The 19,461-nt window shown below is 50.1% G+C and overlaps 2 protein-coding genes across 7 annotated transcripts in view; one reads left to right on the forward strand and one right to left on the reverse strand.

Annotated features, from left to right (window-relative positions):
* Window positions 1-19,066, forward strand: part of LOC311301404 (uncharacterized protein) — a 222,389-nt gene extending 203,323 nt beyond the window's left edge. For all 6 annotated transcript variants that reach the window (XM_084426478.1, XM_084426479.1, XM_084426480.1 and 3 more), the window contains 2 exons: window positions 369-2,745; window positions 18,331-19,066. In XM_084426478.1, the coding sequence (XP_084282604.1) occupies window positions 369-2,745; window positions 18,331-18,337 (2,384 nt within the window). In that variant the 3' untranslated portion in view covers window positions 18,338-19,066. The remainder of the gene's footprint in view (window positions 1-368; window positions 2,746-18,330) is intronic.
* LOC311301520 (uncharacterized protein) overlaps window positions 1-19,461 on the reverse strand; it is a 402,121-nt gene that overhangs the window by 29,063 nt on the left and 353,597 nt on the right. The gene's annotated exons all lie outside the window — the stretch shown is intronic.

Here is a 19,461-nt window from a genome sequence, read left to right on the forward strand (position 1 = left end):
AGCTTGTGTTTCTGGTGTCTCACTTTCACAGGCGCATGAATGGAAGTCAGTGCAAGGAAAAGTCTAGTGTGAACGGCCATCAATAATTAAAAAGTTTTTAGTAAAATACAATTCTCAAAGTTGGTGTCGAAATATGGCAGTATTGTATATTTTGATGTTAATGAGATAATTTACCTCATTCATGGAAAGTTTCAAGGACATATAATCAATTTATAAAAAGGCAAGGTTAGGGTCAAATTATCATAATATTTTAGCAGTTGTCTACTTTCTACCATTACATCAGGGCTCACTTTCATGTCCTTTCACTTTATGTCTCTTTGAATTATTTTGATGTACTGAAAATTAAATGTAATTTTTTTTCATATCAGGCCTGATGGAAGAGAGCGATGAGAGTGAAGAACTGAGTGAAGTGAAGGAGGAGAGTGAAGAACTGAGTGAAGTGAAGGAGGAGAGTGAAGAACTGAGTGAAGTGAAGGAGGAGAGTGAAGAACTGAGTGAAGTGAAGGAGGAGAGTGAAGAAGTGGAGGAGGAGAGTGAAGAACTGAGTGAAGTGGAGGAGGAGAGTGAAGAACTGAGTGAAGTGGAGGAGGAGAGTGAAGAACTGAGTGAAGCGGAGGAGGAACATCATGTCCATCCTGGAGGAAAACCTTTGAGGCGCTCAAAGACTAAAAAGACATTTTTAAAGAAAAGAAGAGCCAAGAAATCTTTCACTTGCTCTCAGTGTGGAAAGAGTTTCACAAGCAAAGGAAGTCTTGAGATTCACATGAGGATCCACACTGGAGAGAAGCCGTTCACATGTGATCAGTGTGGGAAGAGTTTCACATGCAAACCAAATCTTGTGCGTCACATGAGGATCCACACCGGAGTGAAGCCGTTCTCATGCGATCAATGCAGCAAAACATTTCTTAGTGCATCAGAGCTGAAGACACACCTGAGAGCTCATATGAAGGAGAAGCCACATTCATGTTCTGTGTGTGGAAAGAGTTTTACACTGCTGCTATATCTACAAAGACATCAGAAAATTCACTCTGTTGTGAGAGAGTACATGTGCTTTGAGTGTGAGAAGACTTTTACTACAGCAGGCAGTTTAAAACTGCACCAGAGAATCCACACTGGAGAAAAACCTTACAAGTGTTCACACTGCGACAAGAGATGCAGTGACTCATCATCTCTGAAAAAACATGAGATGATCCACACTGGAGAAAAACCTTACAAGTGTTCACACTGTGACAAGAGATTCAATCTGTCAGGACATCTGAAAATACACGAGAGGATCCACACTGGAGAAAAACCTTACAAGTGTTCACACTGTGACAAGATATTCAGTCATTCATCATCTCTGAAAACACATGAGAGGATCCACACTGGAGAAAAACCTTACAAGTGTTCACACTGTGACAAGAGATTCAGTCAGTTGAAACCTCTGAAAAGACACGAGATGTTCCACACTGGAGAGAAGCCACACACGTGTGATGAGTGTGGGAAGAGTTTCTCTATTAAAAGTTACCTGAAGAAACACATTAGAGTTCACACTGGAGAGAAGCCGTTTAAGTGTGATCAATGTGACAAGAGATTCAGTCGATCAGCACATCTGAAAACACATGAGAGGATCCACACTGGAGAAAAACCTTACAAGTGTTCACACTGTGACAAGAGATTCAGTCTGTCATCATCTCTGAAAAAACATGAGATGATCCACACTGGAGAGAAGCCGCACACGTGTGATCAGTGTGGAAAGAGTTTCTCTATTAAACATCTCCTGAAGCTACACATGAGAGTTCACACTGGAGAGAAGCCGCATGTATGCCATCAATGTGGAAACAATTTCAAATACAAACCATCTCTTGATGTTCACATGAGGATCCACACTGGAGAGAAACCTTACAAGTGTTCACACTGTGACAAGAGATTCAGTGAGTCATCATCTCTGAAAACACATGAGATGTTCCACAGCAGAGAGAAACCTTACAAGTGTTCACACTGTGACAAGAGATTCATCCAGTCAATACATCTGAAATCACATGAGATGATCCACACTGGAGAGAAACCTTACAAGTGTTCACACTGCGACAAGAGATTCAGGCACTCATCATCTCTGAAAACACATGAGATGACCCACACTGGAGAACAACCTTACATGTGTTTTCACTGTTACAAGAGATTCAGTCTGTCATCAGCTCTGAAATCACATGAGATGATCCACACTAGAGAACAACCTTACAAGTGTTCACACTGTGACAAGAGATTCAGTCTGTTGTCAAATCTGAAAAGACATGAGAGGATCCACACTGGAGAAAAACCTTACAAGTGTTCACACTGTGACAAGAGATTCAATCTGTTGTCAAATCTGAAAAGACATGAGAAGATCCACACTGGAGAGAAACCTTACAAATGTTCACACTGTGACAAGAGATTCAGTGAGTCATCATCTCTGAAAACACATGAGAGGATCCACACTGGAGAAAAACCTTACAAGTGTTCACACTGTGACAAGAGATTCAGTCGATCAGCAGATCTGAAAACACATGAGAGGATCCACACTGGAGAAAAACCTTACAAGTGTTCACACTGTGACAAGAGATTCAGTGAGTCATCAAATCTGAAAAGACATGAGAGGATCCACACTGGAGAAAAGCCGCACACGTGTGATCAGTGTGGGAAAAGTTTCTCTATTAAACGTCACCTAAAGCTACACATGAAGATCCATGCAGTGGAGAAACCACTCAAGCACAGTCTGAGATCACGGTAAGTAGTTTATTTTCATGTGCTGAGCAACAAAGTCTCTTCTGTGTAAGTTAACCACACATCACCCTATAGCCAAATCTCTACTCTCCACCTATAGCCGGTGTGTGGTGAGCACAGGACACTTTGTTGATTGATATCTATTAACTTGTGTTCAACCAACAGGAATGTCTATTTTGTCAGTTCAGATCAATGCAGAAAAAACACAAATTCGCTCTCTGACAGTAGGTGGCGCTCATGTAAAGCAGAAATACAGCACTATACAGGGCTCTAGACTGCGGGTAAATGGTCACATTTTGCGACCTTTTTTAAAAGAGAGCTGCCATTTCTGCCGCATACGAGAAACATCACACGACAAACTAGAGCAGAATGAAACCACGCTACTCGTTTGAGCTGCGCGTATAGTGCTGTATTTCTGCTTTACATGAGCGCCACTTACTGTCAGAGAGCGAATTTGTGTTTTTTCTGCATTGATTTGCAGAAATAAACTGCAAACAGTTTATTGGAAGCTAGAATTTTACTTTGTTTACTTTACACACACTCATCGCTTCGCTTCAGAAGGCCTTTATTTAGGGCTGGGCGATATATCGCATGACATTGTTATGTGCATCTCGTCAGTAAAGCCGTTTCCTTGATTAGTAGTAAATCACCATCACCTGCTTTCAGATGGAGCGGCATTTACTACACAGCCGTAGGTCACTGACAAGCTGAGCCATATCGCATTAATTATCGCGGACGTATCGCCCATCCCTACCTTTATTAACCATCCAGAGCCGTGGAGCACTTTTATGATGATAGACCCTGAGCACTGCCCAGCGTCCCTCACTCCTTCAGTCCCACCCCGAGCATTGCCCAGCGTCCCTCAATCCTTCAGTCCAGCGTCCCTGCCTCCTTCAGTCCCACCCCGAGCATTGCCCAGCGTCCCTCACTCCTTCAGTCCCACCCCGAGCATTGCCCAGCGTCCCTCACTCCTTCAGCCCAGCGTCCCTCACTCCTTCAGTCCAGCGTCCCTGACTCCTTCAGTCCCACCCCGAGCATTGCCCAGCGTCCCTCACTCCTTCAGTCCCACCCTGAGCATTGCCCAGTGTCCCTGACTCCTTCAGTCCCACCCCGAGCATTGCCCAGTGTCCCTCAATCCTTCAGTCCAGCGTCCCTGACTCCTTCAGTCCCACCCCGAGCATTGCCCAGCGTCCCTCACTCCTTCAGTCCCACCCCGAGCATTGCCCAGCGTCCCTCACTCCTTCAGCCCAGCGTCCCTCACTCCTTCAGTCCCACCCCGAGCATTGCCCAGCGTCCCTCAATCCTTCAGTCCCACCCCGAGCATTGCCCAGCGTCCCTCAATCCTTCAGTCCAGCGTCCCTGACTCCTTCAGTCCCACCCCAAGCATTGCCCAGCGTCCCTCACTCCTTCAGTCCCACCCCGAGCATTGCCCAGCGTCCCTCACTCCTTCAGCCCAGCGTCCCTCACTCCTTCAGTCCCACCCCGAGCATTGCCCAGCGTCCCTCACTCCTTCAGCCCAGCATCCCTCACTCCTTCAGTCCCACCCCGAGCATTGCCCAGCGTCCCTCAATCCTTCAGTCCCACCCCGAGCATTGCCCAGCGTCCCTCAATCCTTCAGTCCAGCGTCCCTGACTCCTTCAGTCCCACCCCGAGCATTGCCCAGCGTCCCTCACTCCTTCAGTCCCACCCCAAGCATTGCCCAGCATCCCTCAATCCTTCAGTCCAGCGTCCCTGACTCCTTCAGTCCCACCCCGAGCATTGCCCAGCGTCCCTCACTCCTTCAGCCCAGCGTCCCTCACTCCTTCAGTCCCACCCCGAGCATTGCCCAGCGTCCTTCAATCCTTCAGTCCCACCCCAAGCATTGCCCAGCGTCCCTCAATCCTTCAGTCCAGCGTCCCTGACTCCTTCAGTCCCACCCCGAGCATTGCCCAGCGTCCCTCAATCCTTCAGTCCCACCCCGAGCATTGCCCAGCGTCCCTCAATCCTTCAGTCCAGCGTCCCTGACTCCTTCAGCCCCACTCCGAGCATTGCCCAGCGTCCCTCAATCCTTCAGTCCAGCGTCCCTCACTCCTTCAGCCCCACCCCGAGCACTGCCCAGCGTCCGTCACTCCTTCAGCCCATCGTCCCTCACTCCTTCAGCCCAGCGTCCCTCGCTCCTTCAGCCCAGCGTCCCTCACTCCTTCAGTCCCACCCCGAGCACTGCCCAGCGTCCCTCACTCCTTCAGCCCAGCGTCCCTCACTCCTTCAGCCCCACCCTGAGCATTGCCCAGCGTCCCTCACTCCTTCAGCCCAGCGTGCCTCACTCCTTCAGCCCAGCGTCCCTCACTCCTTCAGCCCAGCGTCCCTCACTCCTTCAGCCCAGCGTCCCTCACTCCTTCAGTCCCACCCCGAGCATTGCCCAGCGTCCTTCAATCCTTCAGTCCCACCCCAAGCATTGCCCAGCGTCCCTCAATCCTTAAGTCCAGCGTCCCTGACTCCTTCAGTCCCACCCCGAGCATTGCCCAGCGTCCCTCAATCCTTCAATCCCACCCCGAGCATTGCCCAGCGTCCCTCAATCCTTCAGTCCAGCGTCCCTGACTCCTTCAGTCCCACCCCGAGCATTGCCCAGCGTCCCTCACTCCTACAGAACGCTGCCGCCAGGATTCTGAGCAGAACCAGAAAATATGAACATATCACACCAGTCCTCATGTCTTTACACTGGCTCCCAGTTAAATTTAGGATTGATTTTAAAGTATTATTACTGGTATATAAATCATTCAATGGCCTAGGACCTCAATACATTGCAGATATGCTCACTGAATATAAACCCAACAGATCACTCAGATCATTAGGATCATATCAGCTAGAAATACCAAGGGTTCACTCTAAGCATGGCGAGTCTGCTTTTAGCTATTATGCCAGCCGCAGCTGGAACCAGCTTCCAGAAGAGATCAGACGTGCTCCTACTGTAGTCACATTCAAATCCAGACTCAAAACACATCTGTTTAACTATGCATTTACTGAATGAGCACTGTGCCAATGTTCGTCCGACTGTTTGTACTGTATTTTATTTTGTATTCTTCTAAACTGTTTTAATTATTCTTATTTCTTTTTATTATTTTAATTTCTTCTATGTAAAGCACTTTGAATTGCCATTGTGTATGAAATGTGTTATATAAATAAACTTGCCTTGCCTTGCCTTGCCTTCAGTCCCACCCCAAGCATTGCCCAGCGTCCCTCACTCCTTCAGTCCAGCGTCCCTAACTCCTTCAGTCCCACCCCAAGCATTGCCCAGCGTCCCTCACTCCTTCAGTCCAGCGTCCCTGACTCCTTCAGCCCCACCCCGAGCACTGCCCAGCGTCCCTCACTCCTTCAGCCCAGCGTCCCTCACTCCTTCAGTCCCACCCCGAGCACTGCCCAGCGTCCCTCACTCCTTCAGTCCCACCCCGAGCACTGCCCAGCGTCCCTCACTCCTTCAGCCCCACCCCGAGCATTGCCCAGCGTCCCTCACTCCTTCAGCCCAGCGTCCCTCACTCCTTCAGCCCCACCCTGAGCATTGCCCAGCGTCCCTCAATCCTTCAGTCCAGCGTCCCTGACTCCTTCAGTCCCACCCCGAGCATTGCCCAGCGTCCCTCACTCCTTCAGTCCTACCCCGAGCATTGCCCAGCGTCCCTCAATCCTTCAGTCCAGCGTCCCTCACTCCTTCAGCCCCACCCCGAGCACTGCCCAGCGTCCCTCACTCCTTCAGCCCAGCGTCCCTCACTCCTTCAGCCCCACCCCGAGCATTGCCCAGCGTCCCTCAATCCTTCAGTCCAGCGTCCCTGACTCCTTCAGTCCCACCCCGAGCATTGCCCAGCGTCCCTCACTCCTTCAGTCCCACCCCGAGCATTGCCCAGCGTCCCTCACTCCTTCAGTCCAGCGTCCCTGACTCCTTCAGTCCCACCCCGAGCATTGCCCATCGTCCCTCAATCCTTCAGTCCAGCGCCCCTGACTCCTTCAGTCCCACCCCGAGCATTGCCCAGCGTCCCTCACTCCTTCAGTCCCACCCCGAGCATTGCCCAGCATCCCTCACTCCTTCAGCCCAGCGTCCCTCACTCTTTCAGTCCCACCCCGAGCATTGCCCAGCGTCCCTCAATCCTTCAGTCCCACCCCGAGCATTGCCCAGCGTCCCTCAATCCTTCAGTCCAGCGTCCCTGACTCCTTCAGTCCCACCCCGAGCATTGCCCAGCGTCCCTCACTCCTTCAGCCAAGCGTCCCTCACTCCTTCAGTCCCACCCCGAGCATTGCCCAGCGTCCCTCACTCCTTCAGCCCAGCGTCCCTCACTCCTTCAGCCCAGCGTCCCTCAATCCTTCAGTCCAGCATCCCTGACTCCTTCAGTCCCACCCCGAGCATTGCCCAGCGTCCCTCACTCCTTCAGTCCCACCCCAAGCATTGCCCAGCATCCCTCAATCCTTCAGTCCAGCGTCCCTGACTCCTTCAGTCCCACCCCGAGCATTGCCCAGCGTCCCTCACTCCTTCAGCCCAGCATCCCTCACTCCTTCAGTCCCACCCCGACCATTGCCCAGCATCCCTCACTCCTTCAGTCCAGCGTCCCTGACTCCTTCAGCCCCACCCCGAGCACTGCCCAGCGTCCCTCACTCCTTCAGCCCAGCGTCCCTCACTCCTTCAGTCCCACCCCGAGCACTGCCCAGCGTCCCTCACTCCTTCAGCCCAGCGTCCCTCACTCCTTCAGCCCCACCCTGAGCATTGCCCAGCGTCCCTCACTCCTTCAGCCCAGCGTCCCTCACTCCTTCAGCCCCACCCTGAGCATTGCCCAGCGTCCCTCATTCCTTCAGCCCAGCGTCCCTCAATCCTTCAGTCCAGCGTCCCTGACTCCTTCAGACCCACCCCGAGCATTGCCCAGCGTCCCTCACTCCTTCAGTCCCACCCGAGCACTGCCCAGCGTCCCTCACTCCTTCAGCCCAGCGTCCCTCACTCCTTCAGCCCAGTGTCCCTTAATCCTTCAGTCCAGCGTCCCTCACTCCTTAAGCCCAGCGTCCCTCACTCCTTCAGTCCCACCCCGACCATTGCCCAGCGTCCCTGACTCCTTCAGTCCCACCCCGAGCATTGCCCAGCGTCCCTCACTCCTTCAGTCCCACCCCAAGCATTGCCCAGCGTCCCTCACTCCTTCAGTCCAGCGTCCCTGACTCCTTCAGCCCCACCCCGAGCACTGCCCAGCGTCCCTCACTCCTTCAGCCCAGCGTCCCTCACTCCTTCAGTCCCACCCCGAGCACTGCCCAGCGTCCCTCACTCCTTCAGCCCAGCGTCCCTGACTCCTTCAGCCCCACCCCGAGCACTGCCCAGCGTCCCTCACTCCTTCAGCCCAGCGTCCCTCACTCCTTCAGTCCCACCCCGAGCACTGCCCAGCGTCCCTCACTCCTTCAGCCCAGCGTCCCTCACTCCTTCAGCCCCACCCTGAGCATTGCCCAGCGTCCCTCACTCCTTCAGCCCAGCGTCCCTCACTCCTTTAGCCCAGCGTCCCTCACTCCTTCAGCCCCACCCTGAGCATTGCCCAGCGTCCCTCATTCCTTCAGCCCAGCGTCCCTCAATCCTTCAGTCCAGCGTCCCTGACTCCTTCAGTCCCACCCCGAGCATTGCCCAGCGTCCCTCACTCCTTCAGTCCCACCCCGAGCACTGCCCAGCGTCCCTCACTCCTTCAGCCCAGCGTCCCTCACTCCTTCAGCCCAGCGTCCCTTAATCCTTCAGTCCAGCGTCCCTCACTCCTTCAGCCCAGCGTCCCTCACTCCTTCAGTCCCACCCCGAGCATTGCCCAGCGTCCCTCACTCCTTCAGCCCAGCGTCCCTCACTCCTTCAGTCCCACCCCGAGCATTGCCCAGCGTCCCTCAATCCTTCAATCCAGCGTCCCTGACTCCTTCAGTCCCATCCCGAGCATTGCCCAGCGTCCCTCACTCCTTCAGTCCCACCCCGAGCATTGCCCAGCGTCCCTCACTCCTTCAGCCCCACCCTGAGCACTGCCCAGCGTCCCTCACTCCTTCAGCCCAGCGTCCCTCACTCCTTCAGCCCAGCGTCCCTCACTCCTTCAGTCCAGCGTCCCTGACTCCTTCAGCCCCACCCCGAGCACTGCCCACCGTCCCTCACTCCTTCAGCCCAGCGTCCCTCACTCCTTCAGCCCAGCGTCCCTCACGCCTTCAGTCCCACCCCGAGCACTGCCCAGCGTCCCTCACTCCTTCAGCCCAGTGTCCCTCACTCCTTCAGCCCCACCCCGAGCATTGCCCAGCGTCCCTCACTCCTTCAGCCCAGCATCCCTCACTCTTTCAGCCCCACCCTGAGCATTGCCCAGCGTCCCTCAATCCTTCAGTCCAGCGCCCCTGACTCCTTCAGCGCCACCTACTGTCATGAGCGCCACCTACTGTCAGAGAGCGAATTTGTGTTTTTTCTGCATTGATTTGCAGAAATAAACTGCAAACAGTTTATTGGAAGCTAGAATTTTACTTTGTTTACTTTACACACACTCATCGCTTCGCTTCAGAAGGCCTTTATTTAGGGCTGGGCGATATATCGCATGACATTGTTATGTGCATCTCGTCAGTAAAGCCGTTTCCTTGATTAGTAGTAAATCACCATCACCTGCTTTCAGATGGAGCGGCATTTACTACACAGCCGTAGGTCACTGACAAGCTGAGCCATATCGCATTAATTATCGCGGACGTATCACCCATCCCTACCTTTATTAACCATCCAGAGCCGTGGAGCACTTTTATGATGATAGACCCTGAGCACTGCCCAGCGTCCCTCACTCCTTCAGTCCCACCCCGAGCATTGCCCAGCGTCCCTCAATCCTTCAGTCCAGCGTCCCTGCCTCCTTCAGTCCCACCCCGAGCATTGCCCAGCGTCCCTCACTCCTTCAGTCCCACCCCGAGCATTGCCCAGCGTCCCTCACTCCTTCAGCCCAGCGTCCCTCACTCCTTCAGTCCAGCATCCCTGACTCCTTCAGTCCCACCCCGAGCATTGCCCCGAGCATTGCCCAGCGTCCCTCACTCCTTCAGTCCAGCGTCCCTAACTCCTTCAGTCCCACCCCAAGCATTGCCCAGCGTCCCTCACTCCTTCAGTCCAGCGTCCCTGACTCCTTCAGCCCCACCCCGAGCACTGCCCAGCGTCCCTCACTCCTTCAGCCCAGCGTCCCTCACTCCTTCAGTCCCACCCCGAGCACTGCCCAGCGTCCCTCACTCCTTCAGTCCCACCCCGAGCACTGCCCAGCGTCCCTCACTCCTTCAGCCCCACCCCGAGCATTGCCCAGCGTCCCTCACTCCTTCAGCCCAGCGTCCCTCACTCCTTCAGCCCCACCCTGAGCATTGCCCAGCGTCCCTCAATCCTTCAGTCCAGCGTCCCTGACTCCTTCAGTCCCACCCCGAGCATTGCCCAGCGTCCCTCACTCCTTCAGTCCTACCCCGAGCATTGCCCAGCGTCCCTCAATCCTTCAGTCCAGCGTCCCTCACTCCTTCAGCCCCACCCCGAGCACTGCCCAGCATCCCTCACTCCTTCAGCCCAGCGTCCCTCACTCCTTCAGCCCCACCCTGAGCATTGCCCAGCGTCCCTCACTCCTTCAGTCCCACCCCGAGCATTGCCTAGCGTCCCTCACTCCTTCAGTCCAGCGTCCCTGACTCCTTCAGTCCCACCCCGAGCATTGCCCAGCGTCCCTCACTCCTTCAGTCCCACCCCGAGCATTGCCCAGCGTCCCTCACTCCTTCAGTCCAGCGTCCCTGACTCCTTCAGTCCCACCCCGAGCATTGCCCAGCGTCCCTCAATCCTTCAGTCCAGCGCCCCTGACTCCTTCAGTCCCACCCCGAGCATTGCCCAGCGTCCCTCACTCCTTCAGTCCCACCCCGAGCGTTGCCCAGCGTCCCTCACTCCTTCAGCCCAGCGTCCCTCACTCTTTCAGTCCCACCCCGAGCATTGCCCAGCGTCCTTCAATCCTTCAGTCCCACCCCGAGCATTGCCCAGCGTCCCTCAATCCTTCAGTCCAGCGTCCCTGACTCCTTCAGTCCCACCCCGAGCATTGCCCAGCGTCCCTCACTCCTTCAGCCAAGCGTCCCTCACTCCTTTAGTCCCACCCCGAGCATTGCCCAGCGTCCCTGACTCCTTCAGTCCCACCCCGAGCATTGCCCAGCGTCCCTCACTCCTTCAGTCCCACCCCAAGCATTGCCCAGCGTCCCTCACTCCTTCAGTCCAGCGTCCCTGACTCTTTCAGCCCCACCCGAGCACTGCCCAGCGTCCCTCACTCCTTCAGCCCAGCGTCCCTCACTCCTTCAGTCCCACCCCGAGCACTGCCCAGCGTCCCTCACTCCTTCAGCCCAGCGTCCCTCACTCCTTCAGCCCCACCCTGAGCATTGCCCAGCGTCCCTCACTCCTTCAGTCCAGCGTCCCTGACTCCTTCAGTCCCACCCCGAGCATTGCCCAGCGTCCCTCACTCCTTCAGTCCTACCCCGAGCATTGCCCAGCGTCCCTCAATCCTTCAGTCCAGCGTCCCTCACTCCTTCAGCCCCACCCCGAGCACTGCCCAGCCTCCCTCACTCCTTCAGCCCATCGTCCCTCACTCCTTCAGCCCAGCGTCCCTCAATCCTTCAGTCCAGCGTCCCTCACTCCTTCAGCCCCACCCCGAGCACTGCCCAGCGTCCCTCACTCCTTCAGCCCATCGTCCCTCACTCCTTCAGCCCAGCGTCCCTCGCTCCTTCAGCCCAGCGTCCCTCACTCCTTCAGTCCCACCCCGAGCACTGCCCAGCGTCCCTCACTCCTTCAGCCCAGCGTCCCTCACTCCTTCAGCCCCACCCTGAGCATTGCCCAGCGTCCCTCATTCCTTCAGCCCAGCGTCCCTCAATCCTTCAGTCCAGCGTCCCTGACTCCTTCAGTCCCACCCTGAGCATTGCCCAGCGTCCCTCACTCCTTCAGTCCCACCCCGAGCACTGCCCAGCGTCCCTCACTCCTTCAGCCCAGCGTCCCTCACTCCTTCAGCCCAGCGTCCCTTAATCCTTCAGTCCAGCGTCCCTCACTCCTTCAGCCCATCGTCCCTCACTCCTTCAGTCCCACCCCGAGCATTGCCCAGCGTCCCTCACTCCTTCAGCCCAGCGTCCCTCACTCCTTCAGTCCCACCCCGAGCATTGTCCAGCGTCCCTCAATCCTTCAGTTCAGCGTCCCTGACTCCTTCAGTCCCATCCCGAGCATTGCCCAGCGTCCCTCACTCCTTCAGTCCCACCCCGAGCATTGCCCAGCGTCCCTCACTCCTTCAGCCCAGCGTCCCTCACTCCTTCAGCCCCACCCTGAGCACTGCCCAGCGTCCCTCACTCCTTCAGCCCAGCGTCCCTCACTCCTTCAGCCCAGCGTCCCTCACTCCTTCAGTCCAGCGTCCCTGACTCCTTCAGCCCCACCCCGAGCACTGCCCACCGTCCCTCACTCCTTCAGCCCAGCGTCCCTCACTCCTTCAGCCCAGCGTCCCTCACGCCTTCAGTCCCACCCCGAGCACTGCCCAGCGTCCCTCACTCCTTCAGCCCAGTGTCCCTCAATCCTTCAGCCCCACCCCGAGCATTGCCCAGCGTCCCTCACTCCTTCAGCCCAGCATCCCTCACTCTTTCAGCCCCACCCTGAGCATTGCCCAGCGTCCCTCAATCCTTCAGTCCAGCGTCCCTGACTCCTTCAGTCCCACCCCGAGCATTGCCCAGCGTCCCTGACTCCTTCAGTCCCACACCGAGCATTGCCCAGCGTCCCTCAATCCTTCAGTCCAGCGTCCCTGACTCCTTCAGTCCCACACCGAGCATTGCCCAGCGTCCCTCAATCCTTCAGTCCAGCGTCCCTGACTCCTTCAGTCCCACCCCGAGCACTGCCCAGCGTCCCTCACTCCTTCAGCCCAGCGTCCCTCACTCCTTCAGCCCAGCGTCCCTCACTCCTTCAGCCCAGCGTCCCTCACTCCTTCAGCCCCACCCTGAGCATTGCCCAGCGTCCCTCAATCCTTAAGCCCAGCGTCCCTCACTCCTTCAGTCCCACCCCGAGCACTGCCCAGCGTCCCTCACTCCTTCAGCCCCACCCCGAGCATTGCCCAGCGTCCCTCACTCCTTCAGCCCAGCGTCCCTCACTCCTTCAGCCCAGCGTCCTTCACTCCTTCAGCCCATCGTCCCTCACTCCTTCAGCCCCACCCCGAGCATTGCCCAATGTTTAATAGGCAGCCAGTGCAGTGTTGACAGAACCGGGCTAATATGGTCATACTTCCTGGTTCTGGTAAGATCTCGAGCTGCTGCGTTTTGGACCAGCTTGTAGCTTGTTTATTAAGCGTGCAGGGCAACCACCCAGTAGAGCATTACAATAATCTAGCTTTGAGGTCATGAACGCATTAACTAATTTTTCTGCATTTTTCATTGAGAGCATGTGACGTAATTTAGAAATGTATAATTGTAAATTAGCAATAAATGAATCCAATTTTTCGTCAGGGAGACTACAATGCACTCCCTGATGCGAAAATGTAGTAGACGGTTGCATAGTTATAATTTTGTTCCTGATATTATCAATCTTAAAAGTGAAAAAATTCATAAAGTCATTTCTGCTGTGCTGCTTGGAACCTTCTGGGCTTGAAGATTTATTTTTCGTTAGTTTAGCCACTGTTTCAAATAAATACCTAGGGTTTTGTTTATTTTCTTCTAATAGGGTTGAAAAATAAGCAGATCTAGCAGCTTTTAAAGCCTCTCTGTATGCAATCGAGCTCTCCTTCCATGAAATGCGAAATACCTCTAGTTTTGTTTTCTTCCAGTTCCATTTTTCTGGCTGCTCTCTTAAGGGCCCGAGTGTGCTCGTTGTACCACGGCGTTGGACTATTTTCTTTAATCTTCTTTAAGCGCAACAGACGAACTGTGTCTAAAGTGCTGGAAAAGAGAGAGTTAAAAGTTTCTGTCGCAATATCGAGTTCATCTAAGCTATCTGGGATGCTGAGATGATGAAACTGATCAGGAAGATTATTGATAAAGCAAGCTTTAGTGGCAGAAGTGATAGGTCTAACATATTTGAAACACGGGGTCAGCTTTGCAGCCTTGGCTAAATGAAGTTTACACAAGACTAGATAATGATCTGAGATGTCATCGCTCTGCTGCAGAATTTCAACAGCATAATTCAACGGATAATATTAGATCTAGAGTATGATTACGAGAATGAGTAGGTCCTGACAAGTGTTGTCTAACTCCAATAGAGTTAAGAATGTCTTTAAATACCAATCCCAATGCATCTTTGTCTCATTATCTATATGTATATTAAAATCACCAACTATTAGTACTTTATCTGCAGCCAATACTAACTCTGATAGAAAATCAGCAAATTCGAAAGGTCAATTTAAAGGAGAACTTGGTAACTTTTTTAACGTAATAAAACTGTCTAGAAATCATTTGGATGGTTAAACAACCTGTTCTGGTGATATTGGTGACTTTCCCCGCTCCCCCCAGCGTTCCCAGGCGGAAAACCAACCTTGCAACTTGGGGACTACCGTCCCGGCAAGATAGAAATTGGAAGTCTCGTGAGAAGCGAGAACGAGAATGAGAACGAGCACGAAACACAAATTGCTTTACGGCAATTCGACATAAACACACACGCATGTATGATGTATTACCAGATTACCCACCTCGGTAGACACAGCTCCACACGATACAGTTGGCTTGCTCCGATCAAAACAAACGCACATGAGCAGCGGTAGAGAGGGGGAGGAGGCCGCCGCAAGTGAGTTTTTTTATGACCGTGTTGTGAAATATACGCCCCCCCACAGCTGTAGTTGGAGCTCGTGGGGAAAACATGCGACAACAAAAGGGAAAATCAGCGAAGAAGTGAGTAGAGTTCGCTAGAGTTGCCGAGTTCTCCTTTAATGCATCCTTGCTGAATTAAAGTATTAATTTCATTCAACAACCTAAAAATAAAAATAAAAATACTGACTGAACAGTAGGTCTTTCTATTTCAGATAAATGCTGTTGTTTTGAACTTTCTATTCAAAGAATCCTGACAAAAAGTGTACAACTGAAAATAATCAGAAATGTTTCTTGATTCTTACAAGTGCTCCTAAAAAGAAATGTAAGTGTAGAGCCCTAAAATTTATGCATTACAATATGTTAATCACATAATGCATCTGATAGTATAGTCAAAACATACTTACTAAGCCAAAGATGCTCAGTGCTGAGGCTCTTAAAAGAGCCTTTGGGCAGTAGTTAGCTCCTGTTGACACAGGGAAAAGAGAGAAATGGAAGAAACAATATTTTTCCATCAATGACTACGTTTACATGCAGCCAATAACCCGTTCAAAACCGGGATATTAGCAATAACCCGGTCGCGCACGGCCGTGTAAACACCGGCAAAAACCTGGATATGCTCATATCCCGGTTTTTAAAAACCCGGATATGACCCCTGGGGTATCCCTTTTCTAACCCGAATATTTGGTCATGTAAACGCGTATCGGCATATCCCCATCAAAAGGAACATTGATTTGTGTTCTGCGCATGTTCTATTCGCGAGGAATCTTGGTCTGTTGAGTAGAGACGGCGCATACAGAAACCCGCGTGCAGTATACCGGAAGTAAACAACAAGTAAACATGGCGAGACGCACCACAGCACCACACTTTTGGAGCGAGGAGGAAAGCGCAAACAAAGGCGATCGCTATCTGCCCCGAACTATTCATTATCCGCGTGCTGCTGCTGCTGTTGTCTTTGGATACAGGAAGAAGAATCGGAAATGACGCATATTGCGTCTTAAGGTTGTCCGTACGTCCAGACGCTAACCGTGCATCGCCGTTTACATCGGGATATTGCCAACTGATTACAAATTCCATGTATACAGGAGTAACTCTCTCTGCTCATGCATGTAAACGGGTTATTCCGAATGTTTCAGAAACCCAAATAGTGACCCTAACCCGACCATAACCCGGATATTGGCTGCATGTAAACATAGTCAGTGATTATTGGCTAATGAATGCTTTAAATGCATTACTATTTTAACATGTCATATTTCGGTCCTGTGCAGCATTTATGTATGTCACTGTCACATCTCTTACATCTTGTCTACACTTTGTTAATGTGAGTTTTCGCGAGCCTGCATAATTCGGCACTGAATAAAAACTCCTGCGTTCTCCAGAACGCGAAAACAAGTAAGATCAAATATGCACTGGAGCGTTTGGCAAATATGTTTCGCCAATATATTAACGTATAACGTTGCTTGCGTTTGAGGGTGTATACTATAGCACCCCCATAGAACCGGGCCTGGGGCAGAGAGAGCGCGAGAGAGTGCCTTTGAGAAAACATAACGTCAGCACTTCAAAACGCCACACATTAACTGACGAGTAAAATATGCCATAATTAGATTGGGTCCATCTAATGGAAAAGGCAGTCAGTCAATTTTATGGCATTTAATGGGATATGAAAGCGCCAGTTTCGAGGAAAACTAAGTAAAGTGAACTTAGGCTAAGTAAAGTTCCTTTAGACTGTCCTTTAGCTGTTATTAAAAGCCTATTCGATTTAATTATTTACTTTTTTCATAAATGTAGCTATATTTAATTGATATTGGTAATGTTTTACTTTGTAAAAGTAACTTATAAAATACATTTGTTCAGTAAAAACATAAGTACTTACCTCAGAAAAACATCAAGTGGCGTCTAGCGATAGCGATCCACTCTCTCTCAGCAGGGACGTCCGTTATGAGCGCGCACATGAGTCACGACACGTGACGTCACACAAACCTCAGTTTACATTCTGCCAGGTTGTTGCGTGGGCTTTGCACGCGAGCAACAATTCAAATTTTGTGAGGTGTAAGCAAAGTTTATACATAAAAAAAAGATTGTTATTGGAGAAAATGCTAATATAAAAATTAATCTGATCTCTCAGTAAAAACTAATTATAAATACTTCCATCCACGGGTTTTTTTTATTTTATTCAACTTTTAAACATCCAGTGTGTGCATAGCTTAAAAAATAGAATGTAGATTCATGATTTTCATCTGCAGAAAAAAATCTATAAAACATTATCATATGATATTTTAATATGCCTAAAACATATGCATATATACACTTCAAGAAATCTGTCTTCTTCATTTACAGTAGCACTACTGCTTTTGCGTAAACAGTAAAGTACTGCAAATTCCCATATACAGTAAGTTACTGTAAATTTCATAAAAATACCCACAATGCATAATAAAGTAGTTAACCGTAGATAATATAAATGGTATTTTACTGGGCTTTTTTGCGGTAAGTAACTGTAAAATGACGGCAAAGTCTAACAGTGTAGCTACTAGGCAACATAAATAAAAGCCCAAAATGTAGAAATTTACATTATTTATTTACTTAAGAACAATCAAATAGTACAAGAACAAAAATAAGACAAAAACTGAACAGAAAAAAAATAATAATAATTTTATCTTTTTGATCTTCTTGCCTATCTGAGCTAGGCATATCATGTATGACAGTTGCCAAAGTGAGATATGATCTACAAAATGACCAGATCCTGCCATGAGCTAAATAGGAGACATATCTTGTATGTACATAGGGCTTATATGTGGATATAAAGAAGCAATACAGGAGACCTATATTTACATTTACATTTACATTTACATTTATTCATTTAGCTGACGCTTTTATCCAAAGCGACTTACAATTGCTATATATGTCAGAGGTCGCACGCCTCTGGAGCAACTAGGGGTTAAGTGTCTTGCTCAGGGACACATTGGTGTCTCACAGTGGATTCAAACCCGGGTCTCTCACACCAAAGGCATGTGTCTTATCCATTGCGCCACACCACCCCTATATGGCATGTATATGCACATATATGCACCTCGATTTTGCCTATATGTGGCATATATACGCATATATGCAGCATACATATTATCATATATGTGCATATAAGCTGCATACGGTTTCATATATGCACATATCCTCATATAGGTTCTTTCCATGTGGGATACTATATATTTTTACATTAAGCACCAACCCTTCAAAAGAATTATATTTAAAACTAGACTTCTCAGTAATTCAGAAGATATTACTATAAATTACAGCAACTCCTCCCCCTTTGCGTTTCAGACGAGGCTCATGTTTATAACAGTAATCTTGCGACGTGGACTCATTTAAAGTAATATAATTGTCTGGTTTCTGTCAAACACAGCACATCTAGATTATAGTCTGTAATCATATCATTAACAATGAGTGCTTTTGAAGTAAGGGATCGAATATTCAGCAACCCAAGCTTTATCATTTGCTCATTTGTATTATATCTGTCTTTTATTTGTTGAACATCAATTACATTTTTACCCTTAGATGGGTTTAGGAGTTTTTTGTATTTCCTAATTCTGGGAACAGACACAGTCTCTATATGATGATAGCTAGGTGAAAGAGGCTCTATGTGATGGGATTAATCTGACCTTGGTGACGCGAGGCCGCTAGCAGACGGATGGTTAAGCCAGTATTGTTATTGCAAGTGACTTAAGATGTTTTTTTTTTTCAGTTTATAATCAATTAGCATTCAGCTGCAACTTCTACAATCCAACATAACAATATTAAAGTTCTGAGCTTCATTTCACTAAGTTTTCTTTCTACCGCTGTGATTTTCAGGTGCTGAAGATGAACAAGAGGATCAGGAGTGTCTGAGGATTGCTCTGATCGGGAAGACAGGAAATGGGAAGAGTGCAACAGGAAACAGTATTCTGGGAAGAGATGAGTTTGTCAGTGAATTAAGACTAGATTCAGTCACGACAGTTTGTGGAAAGAGAGTTGGTGAAGTTGATGGTCGACCAGTAACTGTTGTTGATACTCCAGGTCTCTTTGACACGACTCTGACAAATGATCAAGCAGTAAAATAAATATTGAAATGTATTTCCATGTTGTCACCTGGACCTCATGTGTTCATCATTGTGTTGAGTTTGGGAAGATCTGCAAGAGAGGAGATGGACACAGTAGATCTGATAAAGAAGATCTTTAGTCCAAGAGCTGCTCAGTTCAGCAACAAAAGAGTGAGAGAGAACAAATGAAGAAGATGATGGCAGATCTTCAAAGAGAGAAAACAACATGGTATGAAATGTAATTATACAGGATTCGGGAGAAATATGATGCCAGAACTAAAGCAGAGGAAATGTATAAGGAGCAGATTTGGGCTCTCAGGGATAGTTGCTGTAAAGCCTTAAATCTAGCCTTTGGTTGATTGACTCACAGTGCATATTAATATTCTGTTTGCTTAGGATTCTGATATTATCTGTGTATTTTCTCTGATAAAATTCTATTGTGTCTGTGTTTGATTTGCCTTGACTGATTTTTGTCATAATTGTCTTTAATTCTGTTTTTGTCCAAATGTTGCAAAAAAAAAGTGTGTGTGCTGAGTGTGGGATCTACGCTCATTTGTTGTGTGCCAACAACAGTTAGTTGGCTTGCCAGTTTATCCTTTATTATCTAGGGCCTGTTCTTCGTACGTTGCTTAAAACATCCGAGATCAAATGAGACATCCAAGATGATATCATTGTGCTAATCATGATCTGGCTAACTCGGTTCTTCGAACACACTTGCCGGATATGATTAGTTTCGCTGGTTTGAGTCATCTGAGATAATTGCGCGTTCATGCGCTGGTTAAAAGGGGATATGTATCGATAGTAGAAACATTGATCAGCATCGCTGCTATTGGCTGCTCAGCGTGGCCAAAGAGCGCGCTCAGTTTTTCTCCTTAGCAGAGCAAGAACTAATAGTCAAAGTTTA

Source organism: Rutilus rutilus (genome assembly GCF_951802725.1).
Source record: "Rutilus rutilus genome assembly, chromosome: 1".
Taxonomy (NCBI): domain Eukaryota; kingdom Metazoa; phylum Chordata; class Actinopteri; order Cypriniformes; family Leuciscidae; genus Rutilus; species Rutilus rutilus.